Source organism: Zootoca vivipara, chromosome 4 (genome assembly GCF_963506605.1).
Source record: "Zootoca vivipara chromosome 4, rZooViv1.1, whole genome shotgun sequence".
NCBI lineage: Eukaryota > Metazoa > Chordata > Lepidosauria > Squamata > Lacertidae > Zootoca > Zootoca vivipara.
Window position 1 is genome coordinate 86,863,515 of NC_083279.1, and position 17,581 is coordinate 86,881,095.

At 45.4% G+C, this 17,581-nt stretch overlaps 1 protein-coding gene across 2 annotated transcripts in view; it reads left to right on the top strand.

The window, feature by feature from the left end:
• Positions 1–16,621, top strand: part of SESN3 (sestrin 3) — a 66,922-nt gene extending 50,301 nt beyond the window's left edge. For both annotated transcript variants that reach the window (XM_035114391.2, XM_060273871.1), the window contains exons 7-10: positions 4,349–4,467; positions 5,411–5,601; positions 6,701–6,845; positions 7,349–16,621. In XM_035114391.2, coding sequence (XP_034970282.1) covers positions 4,349–4,467; positions 5,411–5,601; positions 6,701–6,845; positions 7,349–7,435 — 542 coding nt within the window. In that variant the 3' untranslated portion in view covers positions 7,436–16,621. The remainder of the gene's footprint in view (positions 1–4,348; positions 4,468–5,410; positions 5,602–6,700; positions 6,846–7,348) is intronic.
• Positions 16,622–17,581: the final 960 nt, after the last annotated feature.

Genomic DNA, 17,581 nt, shown 5'->3' on the forward strand with positions numbered 1-17,581 from the left:
AGGAGACTGAGCAGCCACTGCGGCATCGCGCTGCCAGAGACTCGCAGCCACTGAGGAGCTTGCGGCGCCGGGGCTTGCGGGCGGCTCTCGCCTTTCCGCCCTTTCTCCTGCTCCCGGGGGAGACGTGGCTTCTATTCCCCATTGCCAAGGAAACAGCCCGGGGGAGAGACGCCAGAGCTGAGGCGCCCCCCGCCCGCGGATCCCACGTGCCGCCGAAAACGGCAATGCTTAGGGCCCCCCACTCCTCGCCCGAAGTGGAGTAAGGCCCCCCGAGCAGTCCAGGGCTTGCTTCCGAATGCGCAGGGACAGGACTGCGCTGTTAAACTCTTTGCAAACTCCTTGCCCAAAAGAAAGCTGTCCTGCAGAGTGCCGGATCGAGGAGCCGGTCTGCAGAGTCAGCGCCCAGCAGCGCGGCGCTGGATTGAGGAGGCGGTGCTTCGTGCGGAGCTGCTGGGCGCCGACCCGGCAGGCCGCTTCCTCGATCTGGCGGCCTCCCGGGTTGGCGCCCAGCAGCGCCGCGCGGAGCACCGCCGGTCTGTAGAGTCAGCGCCCAGCAGCGCGGCGCTGGATTGAGGAGGCGGTGCTTCGTGCGGAGCTGCTGGGCGCCGACCCGGCAGGCCGCTTCCTCGATCCGGTGCTCCGCGCGGCGCTGCTGGGCGCCCACCCGGGAGGCCGCCGGATCGAGGAAGCGGCCTGCCGGGTCGGCGCCCAGCAGCTCCGCACGAAGCACCGCCTCCTCAATCCAGCGCCGCGCTGCTGGGCGCTGACTCTGCAGACCGGCTCCTCGATCCGGCACTCTGCAGGACAGCTTTCTTTTGGGCAAGGAGTTTGCAAAGAGTTTAACAGCGCAGTCCTGTCCCTGCGCATTCGGAAGCAAGCCCTGGACCGCTCGGGGGGCCTTACTCCACTTCGGGCGAGGAGTGGGGGGCCCTAAGCATTGCCGTTTTCGGCGGCACGTGGGATCCGCGGGCGGGGGGCGCCTCAGCTCTGGCGTCTCTCCCCCGGGCTGTTTCCTTGGCAATGGGGAATAGAAGCCACGTCTCCCCCGGGAGCAGGAGAAAGGGCGGCAAGGCGAGAGCCGCCTGCAAGCCCCGGCGCCGCAAGCTCCTCAGTGGCTGCGAGTCTCTGGCAGCGCAATGCCACAGTGGCTGCTCAGTCTCCTCTCTCCCATGCCCAGCGCTGCTGGGAGCCGACCCTGCAGGCATGGCTTATTTTCGGGGTATGTCTTATATTTTACAAAGGCTTTAAAATCCTGCCATGGCTTATATTATGACTCCGTCTTAAAAAGGGGGAAACACGGTATGATTGCTCCCCTGTTTAAAGAACAACAACTTGCCCATAGAAAAGTAGCTTGACAGCCTCTAGCTTAGCCTTCTTTTTGACATGTTACTCTTAAAAACAAACTTGTGGAGAGTTTTGGAACAGTCTTCAGGCTGATTAACCACCTGGGCTGAAGCAACACAATATCTAGAAGGCTGATCCACAGGGACTTCTTCTGTAGGTAAATAATAATTAGGACAGAGGTTTCTTTGGGACCTTGAGAAGATTTCGGAATGGCCTTAACACACTTGACATGAATAACTGAACCATCTTTGGTGACATGTATGCCTGTTTTAACAGCAATAATATTTGCTTTGGATGCCCCAAGAGCATATTTTCTATATGTGCATATAGAAAATGCCTTTTTCTTATTGCATTCATGCTATAAACGTTTAGAGAAAGAGAATTTGTCAGAGCTGCAGGCGAAATGGCCATAATTGTTCAGATGTTAGTATCTGAAGTAGAATGGTGGTTTTGACATCTGGTTCAGGTGGAGCTGACATTTATTAGCAAAACATTTGCTGGGTGGAAGTTTGGCCTTGAATTTAACACCTTAGAGCACTTTCTCCATCACACTTCTGTGCTGTTTGAGCCCCGTGTTTCCAGGTGAGTCCCAGTTCAACCCAACATGGGGCCAGTTGTGTGATACATTAAATGCTATAGCCATAGAGGAGGCTTCACAGTTCCGGATTTAAGAAGATACTATGAAGCTGCATGTTGGAGCTGGTTGAAAGAGTGGATGTTACTTTAAAATATGGAGACCTTGGAATTAGAAGGTTGGGATAGAATTTATGGGTGGCACGGCTATCTAAGGTATGGGAAAATACAGGTACACAAAAGATTCACGAATCACTTAGTGAGAAAGGCTCTATTTGAAGTTTGGGAGAATAAATTTTTTTTAATGCTATAGCCATAGAGGAAGGTGGCAATCTTGGGGAAACCAAAAAGGTTGGCAGGCAACTGTTGAAGACCAAAAATGGCACATCAGCTCCAGACAATCTTATGTTGGAGCCAATCCAGCCACACATGATGCTTGAAGAGTTAATTTAAAGATACCGCAAAAGATTTTAGATTTCGAAAGTGACTGGTGGCTAACACAGCCTAAGAAACTCCGTTCAAAAGTGGTCCGTTTTTTATTTTGTGAACTAACAATCTTCTTGTGCCTCTTAGAACAGAAGAGTTCTAAAGCAAGGAACTTTAAGGTGGAAATTATTTCACCCCTGACAGTCAGCGTCTAATAGCCTAGTCATTAAAAGAAGCAGAAGCAGGCATGGACCTCCTTCTGCATTAGTTCAAAACAGATTGCAGGAACCTGGAAACAAAGGATAAGCCCAGGCTCAATAGCTCATTCTTCCCCCCCCCCCCCCAACTGCATTGAGGACCTATTTGGATGGTTGCCAAGCTGATTTCTTCCCACACAGATTTATGTTTTGATTGGCTAATGAGGCAGAATGAGGATAAAGGCAGCCTTGTGATTCTTGGATCAACTGATTCCCCCCACCCCACCCCAGGGTTTTTCTAGCAGTAGACACAGGGCACTTTCCCCACCCAGGCTCATTAGGGCTTCTGAAAGTGAGCCAAGCTGGACCTTCAAGGTCAACTGCAGTAACTTTGCAGCAGTCAGCTCTCCGGAAGTGTGATTAATGCGCTCAAGCCGCTTGGCAGGCAGGAGGCAACGAGGTGGAGATCATCTCTGGGTGGGAGCAATTGGCCTTCCTTAGTATTGGTGTCGCTGAAGTTCTTCATAGTATCCATGGTGCTTGGTTACATAGCCATAAATCAACTTGCTGAACCTTTCCGCTCTAGCCAAATGGCTCTAATTTAAAGGGTTGGTTCGCCTGGATTTCTTTTTTCAGTGCATCTGATATCCCACAGTACATGAGGCCAAGGTGGTTCATGATTGCCCCTTATGATTCAACAGGGCTAACAATGATTACTGCCAGACATTCTCAGGCTGTGACATCTCTTGTCATGTGTGGCTGGCAATCTTGAAACCCTGGATTGGCGTCATGAGAAAGGACCTCTGTCCTTCTGCAGGGGCTTTTTCCCTTCTAAAAGTGAGCCCCAGGACTTATGCAAACACCCCACTATGATACACAACCATTACTGTGATTTGAGGCTTATGTGTTTATATGTCTGTTCAAGTAGCCTCTGCTTAGCTGGTCCCCACCCACCCCCTTTTCTGGACGTAGGTCTGTTTATTAAATGTATATTCCAGCTTCCCTCCAATGAGCTCAAGCTTGCACATATTTCTCTCTCCCTCCCTATTTTATTCTTGCAACAACCCTGTGAGGTAGATTAGACTTAGACACTGTGACTCGCCCTAAGTCACCAAGTGAGCTTCTTAACCGAGTGAGGATTTGAACCCTGATCTCTGAGGTCCTTTCAAATCATCAAGGAGCAGGGCTTCCTTGCCCAGGCATTCTGTGCATAAGTTCCTATTCAACTCTAAGGTTCTGTGTTCCCATGCCTTGTTCCCATACCATTGCATGTATATCCTGCACAGTGTTCCTACTAACCAAGTATAATATTTATGATCACCTGGTTCTTAAATTTGACTCCTCTGTTAGAGCAATTTTAAAACAATGTCTCTTAGAGTAATAGAATTCTAGAGTTGGAAGGAACCCCAAGGGTCAACTAGTCCAACCCCCTGCAATTCCCTGGGTGGGTTAGAACCACCAGCCTTCGGGTTGATATCCAGGCAAACTGTCCAAGTGTGCTACATTCCATTCTTGATTACTTTGAACATCTCCAGTCCGTTTCCTATCAGCTCCTTTGCTTTGCCTCAAGGTTAGTTAGTTAGTTATTAATCTCACTCCTTAGATGTCTCAACACGATGTACAAACATGCAATGAAAATGCCAAAAAAAGGAGAAACTTTAAAACAGCATAGCACAACTTATTGATTATTTTTAATCGACAAGATTTATATACTGCTTAATTGACAAAGGAAGCTTCTAAGTGGTTTATATCTTGGAGGAGGAATGAGAAGAGTACACTTAACTGGCTTCAATATTTTGCTTTGCCAGCATTTGATGATGAAATAGTTTCCACAGCCGACGTTTCGCGCTACGTTGAAGATCCTGGCTTTGGGTACAAAGACTTTGCCAGGCGGGGTGAGGAGCATCTTCCAACTTTTCGAGCCCAGGTGTGTTTAACATGGTGTAGCTTACATTTGTAACCCTTTTAAAAACCAGTTGGTTTATTGCATGAGGTCAGGATGCAAAGTTTCTAGATAGCATGCTCACTGCAGGAGAAATCACAGTGGCTCAGATCTAGAGATAAGTGAATTTAAGGAAGTTTGTGGGACTTCTTCCCACCTGCAGCCATGCATGTCCCCCCAAAAGCCTCAGGGGCATGGGGACATTCCTTGAACAATGTGGAATGGGGCATTTTAAATTACCCTGATTTGCTTTGTAATTCAAGGTACAAACAAAGCCAGTGCACACCCCTATTATCTACATGGGTTTAATATTCACTCTTAATATACCTGTCGCAGTTGCCACAGCTGAAAAGTCATTTTCCAAAATTAAGCTGCTCAAAACTACCCCGTAATGGTCAGTGGCGTGCAACTTAAAGTTGATTCAAGACAGGCTTTCATGACTCGCTGTTCTTTCAGTAGAGAATAAACGAATACATCAGTTGGGTATTCCCAAAATCACGACAAGTTTGCTCATCTCGGAGCAAGAAAGAGAAGGTTTTGCATTTGAATTGAAAAGTTACTGATTTTTTTAAAAAAACAAAACAATAAATTGGTTTTTATATTCTAATATAACTTCATTGTGTCAATTATTTAAGTTTGCACTTACACTTTATATACATTCTGATGATACACGCTTATATTTAATTCAATTTCTTCTCTTGATAATGCTTCGCCTCCGATCAGAAGTATGCATTTGGATACAGGTGCATAATCAGACTAAATTGGGACCCCCTTGCCCAATGCATTTCACACAAGGCACACAACAAATTGTGACCTCCACTGTTTTGCTTCAGCAGTAGAACAGCATTGTGTGTCTTCAAAACCATTCTGCAGTACTGCTCAAACATCCCATGTACAAATTGGTAGTCTTCGTGCTTTTTTTTGGCAGGACTATACCTGGGAAAACCATGGATTCTCCCTTGTGAACAGGCTTTATTCCGACATTGGGCATCTCCTGGATGAGAAGTTCCGAATGGTCTATAGCCTCACGTACAACACTATGGCCACGCATGAAGATGTTGACACAACCATGTTAAGAAGAGCTTTATTTAATTATGTTCACTGTATGTTTGGAATCAGGTATGTCACCAACTGATCTGGCTCAATAAGTGCACTTCTGGAGATATTCTGTAGCCGGGGTGGTTCAGATTCAGAATGCAGCTATGGTGTATATCAGGCACCCCCAAACTTCGGCCCTCCAGATGTTTTGGACTACAATTCCCATGATCCTTGACCACTGGTCCTGTTAGCTAGGGATCATGGGAGTTGTAGGCCAAAACATCTGGAGGGCCACAGTTTGGGGATGCCTGGTGTATATTAAAGAGGCTCACGTGTCCTTGGTTTCAGGAATGAAGTTAGGAGCTAGGATTGAACTATAGTGGTTGCGTTTTGCTTAGCGCAGGCCTAAGCATTCGCAATGGCATGTTTCAAGTGGAAGGGAGAAAGAGTGGATAAAAGGGTAAAATCATTTGTCTTCTCTCCACCCTTCCTCAATAGTAAGGTGTCTGCAGTATTTATCAGCATAAATACGGGGACAACATGGGTGATGTTGGGGTGGGCGAAGTATTCTTCAGCCAAGAAGAACAGTAGATTTAGACACACTCGTGCAACATGTGCTCTGGAATCAAAAACCCTCAAGTGATTTCTGTAGGGTGCATATAAAAATCTGTTAACCAGTTATTTGGAAATTAATTGAACAGTAATCCTCTGGGTTCCCCTTAGCTGTTCAAAATGACTTCCACGAAGCCAAAGGGCTGTGCAATCCATTTCCACCATAGAAATGTGTGTGAGTTCAGGATGGGAGTCGTGGTTGTCATAATCTGAAGGCCGTCAAATGTACAGTGTGAATTGGGCCCCAAGAATCTACAAGGGTGTAAATTATATTCAAATCAATTTAGCTCATTATTCTCTTTGGCCTCTGTGCAGTTCCAAACGTGGGTTCTGACGGCTACTGGAAGAGCTGTACAGGTCAGCCACCTGTCTTGTTCCCCCGCCCCTTCCTTTTGCAAATCTAGTTGAACAATACCAGCTTGGCTTTAGGAGACTTACCATCTGATCTTCAAGCAGATTTACCCCAGCATATGCTTTTAAAAAACAATTGTGCAGTAGAAAGGTGTTCTTTTTAAAGATGCGCATGCTCAGAAAAGAGAGATTCAGGCCGGCTTAATCTTGCTTTTAGGTATGATGACTACGATTATGGAGAAGTTAATCAGTTACTTGAACGGAGCCTGAAGGTTTACATTAAGACAGTGACCTGCTACCCAGAGCGAACTACCAAGCGCATGTACGATAGCTACTGGCGCCAGTTCAAGCACTCGGAGAAGGTGAGTGTCTCATTGATGGATGCATGAATGCGTGTTTCGTGTGTAAACAGGGGAATTGGCATTGTTAAGAAGGGAAGCTTCCATATCCATAAATCCGAAGCTCATATTGCATTAATGTGAAGTTCTGCGCTGCACAGCCACCAAGAGCGAAACTTTGGGGTTTCCACATCACACTACTATGAAACACCTGGGGCATTGGAGGGTGTTCTTAAAAAAAAATAATAATAATAAATGAACACACTGGATTCTGTTGACTACTGATCCCTCCGCCCCTCCCTCCCCCTGCATGACAAAGTAGTACAAAAGATCGTCTCTGCGATGGCTTGTTCACACCTGCAAGTCTCCCCTGGATGCTGCAGTCCGACGAGTGGCAAACCCTTTTATCGCAATCTCAACATGGGAACGATAAAGCTGAAAGAAATCTAAATGCCCTTCGGTCGACCTCGTGGTGTACTATTTTTAAAAGATGGCATCATCATTTTTGGTTTGAATCTTTCCTGCAGGTCCATGTGAACCTTCTCCTGATGGAGGCGCGCATGCAGGCGGAGCTTCTTTACGCCCTTCGTGCCATTACGCGCCACTTGACCTGAAGCGCCGTTGCAAGCGGGTGAAGAAAGCTTCCAAACAGATGTGCAGAAAGACCTGCCTGTGGTGTAGCATCAGGTTATTGGATTCTTTAGTGTCAAAAGCTGAAGCCGCCTTCCTAGCGGTGGTTAACGTGCAATGATCTATATATTCTCCCCTCCCCCCTGTTTTCTTGATGCTTAACATTACTAACGATAGCAAAAATAGCACTGAGGAACACTACTTCTTAAGTTGTTTCCAGTTGGAGTATTGGTCGCAAACCCTAAAAATGGTTTGTTATATTTGATTCCTTTGCTATTTCTTCTCGCACTCAGAAGAAAAACACTTGTTGGTGCATCTTCTGAGGTTCTGTTTCTACCCACTTTTCCCTGCAAATGGAATCCAGAGCGGAGGGTTTTATTTTTATTTTCTCCTTTTAGTTCTTTCTAGAATATTAATGCAGCTTTCCTGAATCCAGTATGTGCTGTGTTTAAACTGAAGTGCTCAACTGGCTTATTCTTAGAATTTTAGTATTTTGGCAGTAGTTTGGAGGCTGTGTGAAAGCTGATGAAACTATTGTCTGCCTTTTTTTTAATGTGAAAAGAACTGCTGCGAATTCTGCAGCATGCTACTGAGACACAGCATTCAAATGCTTTTTTTTTCTGAATGAAGAGGGTTTTCTACCATATCCATTTCAACTGTACATAATCAGTTCAGGGATTGCATTATTCTGTGTTGCCTACAATCACTCTTTCTGCTGACCCTAATGATGCTTGAATGGTACTTACTGCCCAGCCAGAAATCCAGTTTAACTTGGGATATCTGAACTTGTAGAAGTTTGACTTTAAGAGTTTTTTTAAAAAAAGTTTTGAATCCCAGGTTCGTCCTTAACTGGTTCATTGATCTGGTGGTAATGTGATGCGTGCAAATCCAGCACATGCACACGCACATGCTGTCTGATCAAAGAAACAAAAAAGCAATCTGCAGGAGCACATTCTCTTAAAACTATAAAGAGCTGCCTTGTGCTGAAATCAGGCCACTGGTCTGTCTGTTCTGGTCCTCCAAAGTGGTGGGGAGAAGTCTTTCCCAGCCCTCTTACTTGAGATGGTTTTAACTGGAGATGGCAGGGATTGAACCCAGGACCTTTCGCATGCAGAGCATGTCTTAGTCGCTTAGCTTGATTCCCCCTCCCCTGAAAGCTTTGCTTGTACGACACTGTCTTTTACCGAGTCAGACTTGTCTGTTCTGACCAGCAGTGATTCCTTGAGGTCTTGGGTCAAGATCGTCCCTAACCTTTAACTCAAAGTCTCGGAGCCTGCACCTGGGACCCTTCTACACACAAAGAATGTGCTTTGCCCCTGAGTTGCAGACTCTTTTTGCTCCACTGTCATCCCCACCCCACCCCACTTTTTAATTCAAGGGTAATTATATCAGTGTTCAGCTTAAGCTTTGGGGAAATGGATTCCCGTCAAATATTTCCCCCTGAACTTCAGAACGCTCTGCAATATTTTCAAGCTAAGAATCATGTTTCTGTATGTCGACATGAGTGAACAAAAGAAGTGCAATATTGAGCAGAAGAGCGAGCCTTTCCTTGATATGAAGTCGCTGCTGAAATGTCCCGTTCAACATGGCTGCGGTGAAAAATGGCTTCTCCTTCCCAAACTTTGGTAGCGTTTGCTGCGAACAATCGGCTCCTACTCGAGCACCAAAGCGTTTGTTTGATTGGATGTCCCCAAGCCCTTCTACACCTTCCTTTTAGTGGGGGAGACCCCATGCAAGCTCCATAGAAATGAATGGAGGAGGTGCCAGAGCAGTGCTGGGCAGGTTGGCAGATGCCATTGTTGGGAAAGAGAAGTGAGCAGCCAAGAGAGTCCTGCCCTTGCATTGCTTGACTACGCTGATTACTTTTCCCCTTCAGGGCACAAATGTCTTGGTTTTTAGAGCTTTACCTTCTTGCATTAATGATCCAGTGAAGTGCCTAGAGAGAGGCCAGAAAGACAAGACAGAGACTTTCACGTGACTGGCTTGCTTCAGGAAAAGCTAGTCTCAACTGAGTCCCCTTGAAATCAACACTGCTTAGGCCCAGCAGGGCTTGGAGATCACCCCTTTGTGTCTCATTGCCAGTATTTGGGATCCAGGAAAGGAACCTTAACTTGCCCTCAAGCCTTTTGGGTAGTCTATAAAGCGATATAAGCCCCCGTCTTTTCCTCTCTCTTTAATTTTTACAAGACTCAGTTGTGACTAACTTCTGCTGAATCAAGATTGATGTGAGATTTTGTGTCCCCCTTAATATTTATTTTTGCCTGCTTTTATACACATTGGAAATGAATGAGATGGACCTTCATTCCAGTAGGCTGTAGAAAGCTATATAGAATAAGCTTGTACATTGAAGACTTCCGCCATGGTTTCTTTCATGAGAGCAATTTTGGAAAGTAAAAAAAGAGGGGGTAGAGGAACTGAAGTTTGGATGTGGTTATTTTGTTGGGTTTATTTTATTTTTATTTTATTTAAAAAAAATCTTGATCCTTCTCTCTTCCCCCGTCCGGATAATGGCTGTGACGTTGTGTGATTGTCCTGCAACAAACACACACACACACACACACACACCTTGGCTGCTGAAAAAATTGTTTGTTGCTTTGAAGAGACGTAACCTTCTGCGCTTGGAATCGCAGGCTGTTTTGACATAGAAACTCTCTCCCAGACGATATTGACACTACAGATTCATATTGGTTGCATGTGTTGCTCCTCCTAAAGAAGTCTGGGAATTGCAGTTTGGAAATAGTGCTGAGGGGTTTCTCTTGAAAGACACTCCCCCCCCCCCCACACACACACACTTCCCAAACTAGTTCAGCTTCCCAGGAAACTGTTGAAACCTGTTGGAGTCAGTAGTGTGTCTATATGTCCTTGGAAGGAAAGGACTACATTGATGACAAGTTATTGAATGAGCGACGCATTGCTGCCGAGGATGAATGGTAGCTCACTGCTCTGTCTGTGCATGTGAGAAACCGGGAGGGGTGTGTGTGTGTGTGTGTTTTAAAAAGCCGAAGCAAAATCCAGCCAAAGTTAAGCATTTTGAAGGATGGTGTTGGATTTAACAAGCGCATTCAGCCACCTGCATCTGCGGTCTGCAAAGGGGATGGGCTGTGCAAACTCTGCCTGCAACTTACCTTTATGGGTTGTGTTTGGCCTGACGCCATTGCAGAAGCTGGAAGTGCACTGCCCTGACACCTAGAGGTTATGTCCTGTCCAAAGCCGGGTTGATTTCGGTGGAAGAGTTTGAGGGCTCCCTTGGAGACTCCCTGGGACTTTTAAGACGCTTAACCCTGACTGGATTTGAATTGCAGCGAGGTGCTGACAGGTCTCCACCAAACACCTCCCTGGTGATTGTGGGAGGGGGAAGGAGCAACTTCTGCCAGTGGAAAGAAAGGCTCCCCCTGCACCCCCTTCCTTCCTTCCTTCCTTCCTTCCTTCCTTCCTTCCTTCCTTCCTTCCTTCCTTCCTTCCTTCCTTCCTTCCTCCCTTTGCTGTTGTTCCATGCACTCGTTTGCAGGTTGCAGAGAAAAGCCAGGCAGGGCATGGATGCAGGGAAATCGGCAGGGGAAGGACTGAGCCCTCTGGCCCCACGGCTCTTCAGATATAACATCTGTCTTCACATTTAGAGGTAGAGACATAAACAGACTTTGTATGTAACTGTAAGAGCTTAAATGTTTTCTTCAGAGCAGTCGTGGCTTTTCTTCTTAACAGGGAGGCTGGTGTTCCAATTGCAGAAGCATTAGTGCCTTTTCTTGTAGACTTTTTTTTATTTTTCAAACTAAATCGTCATCTCAGTGAGAGGCAATTAGATTTTAAATCAATAAGACTGTTTGTTTCTCTCTCTCTCTCTCTCTCCCCACCCCTTTTTGTGAAATATATATAAAGTGAATCCATTAACAGGAGCGTAAACTTGATTTCACATGATTTCAGACCTACATGTGGTATCCAAGGTTGGGACCTGCTGTTTTGAAAACCAGTTTGTGTTTTTTCCTTAGAAATAGAATGGCAAACTTGAATGTTAACAAAATGTTTCAAGGTGATGATGTTTGATTCAGAGTAGACATTTTATGTGGTCATGATCTGGTGCATAGCTTTATATACTCAAATGTGATGGGGTTGTGTGTGTGTGTGTACATGTACATGTGTGTGGTTTGTGTGTTTTTAAATGCTGACGTTCAGAGTAGGCATCCAAGTGAATATGATTGTACTTCTTTGCTTGATATATACCCCTTAAGCTCACAGATGTGCCAAATTTAAAATGTGCAAAATCTATTTTTTTATAAAATAGCACATGTGAATGAATCGTCAAACTTCATGGATGTCAAAAATGTATATCATTTCTTTCGTAGTGTAGGCATAGTTGGGGGGTTGTTTTCCATTTTCGTTTTGCTTTTTCTAGTATGGCTTTGGATTACGTGACAGCAACTGGCACCCTTGGGCCAAAATCTGTCCTAGTCATCAACCAAGGGGCAAAAGAGTGTCATAGGCTGCAGCCATTGGTAGCAGCAGAACTCAGCGGCAAGGGAGTCCCCCCAGCAGGCTCTGTGGATTATATGGCAGGATAGAAATCCCCAAAGTGAGGGCGGTGGGAGGTGGGACTCAGGCTGCCACTTAGCGCATTAAAAGGCCCCTCTGGTATTTTTGTGGTTGTGGTTGCAAAAATAAAATATGGCTGCTTCAAGATCTTGTGTCAAGGCCTCTCCCCACCCCTCCTTTTTTTGGTGGGGGGGAAAAGGAAAACTGCATCACATTTATTTGGGGTGGGAGACAGATGGGCACCCATAGGTGGAATTGCACATACTTTGTAGAGAGAGAGAGACAGAAGTTTCAAACATGAGCCTGCAAGTTCAGATGCAGGAAATAGGTATGTGTGTGGAAATTCCAGATTCTAGCCCCAGTAAAGAAACAATGCATGCATAAATAAACAAACAAATAAACAAATAAATAAATAAATAAATAAATAAATAAAGGCATATTGGTCATGGGCAGGGGATCAGGTCATTACTGCCCAGTTCCAGGTTATGTTTACTCTGAAGTAAGTCCCACTGTGTTCAGATGCCCTAATCAATTCACAGGACTGGCTTGCTTAAATAGTTTGGCGTTTGGTGTGCAGAGGGCCTCTGATTTGCAGTAGCCGCCAGGCTCAAAACCAAATGTTCTGTGATTTGACGTTAACCAAACAGGTTTCTAGGTTCCCTGCATATTCGGCCTTCCCTCTGCAAGCGCCGACACACATAGCATGGTTGCTACTTGGAATTTTGCCCAAGGCTGATTTGAGGGTCTGGTAGGTCATTAGAACTCCGCCCTCCCCAAATCTCATGCCCTGCACTGGGGTGCAGCTGTTCATCTGTGTCTTAATGTTGTTGGAAGGCGGTTGAATGATACCTTTCTTGGCTGCTAGTGCCAATCCACCCTTCTCAACTGAGCCTGCTTCAGTCGGTCATTGCTAAGTAGCTGGTGCCACTGTGTGAATAGGATGCTGGACTAGATGGGCATTGGAGAGATGCAGCAGGGCTATTTGTAGACTGCCCAGCTAGTGTGTGAAATCCCTTAAACCATGATGGGGTACACACTTAACACTCCCTCCATTGAGGAAGGCATGTACAAACCTCCTGACCAGATTTGTCAAATGAGTATGGTACTTTGGGTCGTCTTCTTTGGCGATCACTCGTAGCCGATTAAGATTGCCTCGGGTAACATACTATTGGAAATTTGCTTGCTTAAACTGGCCTTCCAGAACTGGCCCATCTTAGTTAAGAGGATGAAATTCCAACTGGCTTTGAACCTTCTTGCCCCCACCCCCCTCAAAAGAACCATTCGGTTTTTTTGATATCCCTTTTTGCAAAACTGCCGACATTTTAAAAGAGTGCTTCTTTTGCTAGTAAGCGAAGCGTTCTTTGCACAAATAAAACAGAAGATTGGGCCTGCATTATAAAAGGGGCACAGAGTCCCATCATACGAAGAGAGATTTCAACACAAACATTAGCTGAACGGCATGGGCCATTTTTAATGGAGGTTTCTGTCAGAATGCTGCTGTTTGTGTTGGATCTGTGGTATTTTGGGCTCTGCTTTCTACAGCGCCAAATAAATTTTAAAAGTTTCACATTTCCCCCACAAACCTCTTCTAGATTTGTATGCTCTCAGGTCTATGCTTCAAAAGGTGGAGCATGGTCAAAAGGTGCACATCTTATGAGACGGGAATAATAGAAATCAGAATTGGGGTGTGGATTTCCCTCTGTAATTGGAGTGGCAGGACTAAATGAAGAGGGTGCCAGACACCAGACACAGATGTTTGTTACAAAGCAAGGAAAACCACAAGTGGACGTGGGGGTTTTTTTGTATGCTTGCTTTAGGCACAAGCTCCACAACCCTTAAGGCGCTTCCAGGACGCCTGTTTGTTGAGCATTCATTCTGATTTGTCTGCAGGGAAGTTAGATGACTATTGTGTCACAGCAAGAGTTATCCCATGCTTACCAGTGCATTTCTCTGCCCCTTCAGTTATTGCAAAAAAATAAAAATAAAAATCTGATCCTTTTGGGAAGCGGGTTTGTTGGACAAGAGCTCTCGATAAACTTCATGAATTTGCCAGCCTGTGATTTGAGTCCCACCTGAAAATAACAGCCGTCTTGAAACGCCTCCCCTATGGCTTCTCTGAAATAAACACTTTCCAAATTGAGGCCTTCATTTTCTTAAATAATGACCCTCTGTATAAATTTGGTCACAAATGGGGATCCAGAGGAAGGCATATGTACTTACCTAAAATTCTTTTTAGTTATTTTATTCTGCTTTTTATTCTGCTCCCCAACAGCCTCCCATCCAAAGGAATGATCTGCTTAGCTGCAGCAGTTCAGCAGCCTCCTATGCCCCCAGGCAACATCCAGGAGACCTTGCCTTTTAAATTATTGTGGAGCTTGGGAAATAAATGAATAAAACTTGCAGAGGCAGTAGAAACCTCAGCTATATCGGTATCCTGCTCCACGCTATTTTGTCTGAAATGCCAGACCTCTCCCCTCCTTTCCCCTTAATTCTCGCTTCTGAGCTCACAGTAGAAAGGAGCTCTGTTTAAAGAGGTACTCAATTTAACTGAGGGTACATACAGAAGACTGAGATACCAAAGCTATGGGCTGACCAGCCAACCATACAAGGGTAGGATCCAGCCCCCAAAGCACCTTTTCCTACTCCCCCCCCCTTGGTAGCCCTATCAAATAAATTCTGATCAACTTGGGGGTCAGATGTTTCTCTGTAGTTTCGCTTAGACGGCAGCAAAGCAATTGAGTGTCCACCTAGCATTCTGCATAGATTCTCTTGGACTTGTTGCTTGCACATTCCATCGGCAGCCTGAATGACCATCTCGGCACACATGGGCCATCTTAAAATATTTTGTTCAGTGGCAGTGGTACTGAGTGTTCTGGCTCCCAGTTAATGCCTCCAGACTATAGAGACTCGTAAGCTGGCCACCCCCTGGTTTACATAATCCTTTAGTCCATGCATGGGGTTCTCTAGGGTAAAAACCAAAATGGTACCTGAACAAATGCAGGGTAGCCAAGCGAATTGACCTTTTCTTTTCTTAGTTAGAAGTCCTATATGTAGCATGCTGTGAATGTCTTACCTGGTCTCTGCAAAATAATCAGTATTGATGTTACTTTAATTATTTCGGCTTCTTTTTTCTTTTCTTTTTTTGACACCCCCACCCTCCTTTTAAATGTAGTGTCTTTCTAGAAGCTGTGATAGGCCTTTGTGGTCCTTGACTTTGTTACTGTAATTTCTTTTTTTTAAAAAAAAAAAGTTTGTGAAATGTAGGGCTAACCGAAGTGGGATAGTCCAATCCTTCAAGGTTGCCCATTTTCAGTTTGTTCGTTCTACATTATGGCTGTACGTAGAATAAGCTTATTGATGATGCAATTTAGGATTCGCACAGCTTTTTTTTTATTTTTACGTCTACATGTATGAATTTTGTACGTGTGTACTGCGGGAGTGGGGAGAGAAGGGTGATGTGTTTTATATAGACTTAAGCTTTTTCAGTTTATTTCTTTTCCCTTTTGTAAAGTAACTGACTCGGTAAAATCCATAGCCACTTAGGACTGTCCATGCTGAACAGACCTTGCTGTAGAGGCAAGATCACGTTTTTTGTAAGTTTCAAATAGTGACTCTCCCCCCGCCCCCCAAACATACCTGGGGAAACAAGGTCATTTTGCACCATGCTGAATGCCACGAGGGGAAAGGTTGTTTCGAAACTAAGTGAGTCAAGTGCTAGCTCTTGAGTGGATGTGTTATGGGGGAATGGAAAAGTCTTTGTGAATGGAGGCGATGGCCCCCCGTGATCACCCAGGAAGAACCACCATAGAGGTCTGAAACTAGATGGGCCAACAAGGCAGTCCTAACCAAGGCTGAGCTCCACAAGAAGGTGCCAGGCCCATTTCCCTTGCCGTCAAGGGATGCAGTTAGCCAAAGACTATCCCGGGAGGGAGAAGGAGTAGGTCAGAAACTCCAAGGGCGGCAGCAACGGACCCGACATGTTTGTGAGAGCTTTCCTTGTGCAGAGAAGCTGGCTAAAACAAATACGCTCTTTCCTTAAGAGTGTATGCAACTCAAGCGGCTATTGGTTGCCTACGGCTGGGCTGTGCCATCTTGGCGACAAGGAGTTTAACGGGACTGTAGGGTGGTGGGGTGAGAAGAGGCTAACAGCGTATATGTCCAGGAGAACTTTTCCTCTGTTATCTCAGGACAAGTGCAGGATAAAGCTCCTCTGGAGCAACAAAGCATTTCCTACACCCCAGAAATACTTAACTCCAGGAATAGCTGGAGCGCTTGGGTGAACCCTAGACACTGCCCACACCCTCAGGGTGCAAACCCATACCCAACATGGGAGTTATCCCCACTGAGCTCACTGGGGACTTAGCTATGAGTAGACAGGTCTAGAGTTGCACCGCGTGTGTGTCTCTTGCTGCGGCCGTGTCGATTTAGAACTTCTTGCGGACAGAACCCAGAGTTCAGCTGGCATTTTTCTGACATACGTGGTTATTGGACAAGCCTATCCAACTGGATCTGTTTGTGTGACTCTTTTTCTTTCTGTTAAGCTTTTAGTTAACGCAACTTGAATTGTATCTGAACAGATGCGGAAGGAAATTTTTAGCGAGCTGAGACAAAAAGAAAAAAAACACACCATATTTTTCAATAAAGGAATTTGTGTGTGCATATTATTAACCTGTTAACAGCAATTCATAAAATCTGCACTTTTTATGAGGTTTTGAAAAATTCTATTTATAGGTACGGAACAATGGGGTTTGTTTAAAAACTGTATAGCGTTTATACTTGCTGAAATTTCTTTCATTGTTATCAGTAGGAATTTTATTGGTTCAATAAAAACTGGCGAGAAACCCCACCTCTGTAATGAGGAGTGTCTTTCTTTCTTCAGTTCAGTGGCTCTCTTGGAAGGTGCTTTTGAAATTCATTTTATATATGGATTTGAGAACCGTCGTGCTGGATCAGAACAAAGGTCCATCTAATACAGCATCCTATTCTCAAAGTGGTCAACCAGATAGGAAGCCCGCAAGCAGGCCATGAGTGCAACAGAGTTCCCCCCAGTAATGGTTAATCAGAGGCATACCGCCCCCAAAAGTGAAAGTAGAACATAGCCATCATGACTCGTAGCTGCTGCTAGCCTTTGTTGTTTAGTCGTTTAGTCGTGTCCGACTCTTCGTGACCCCATGGACCATAGCACGCCAGGCACTCCTGTCTTCCACTGCCTCCCGCAGTTTGGTCAAACTCATGTTCGTAGCTTCGAGAACACTGTCCAACCATCTCGTCCTCTGTCGTCCCCTTCTCCTAGTGCCCTCAATCTTTCCCAACACCAGGGTCTTTTCCAAAGATTCTTCTCTTCTCATGAGGTGGCCAAATTTTACACATAAAAATTCAGTATTAAAATCCAGCTTTCCCCTCTCCAAGCAGGAAGCCAGTTGTGTGACATGAGAGGCTCACAGGCAAGGTGTGGTGCAACAGAGCCATCTACCCTTCCACCACCACCACCCCCACCACATTTGTGAATTAAAGGTAAACTGCCTCTAATCATGGAGGTTTTGTGTGGCTTGTCGTGACTAATAGCCATTAATAAGGTACATCTTCCATGGGTCTATCTTTCT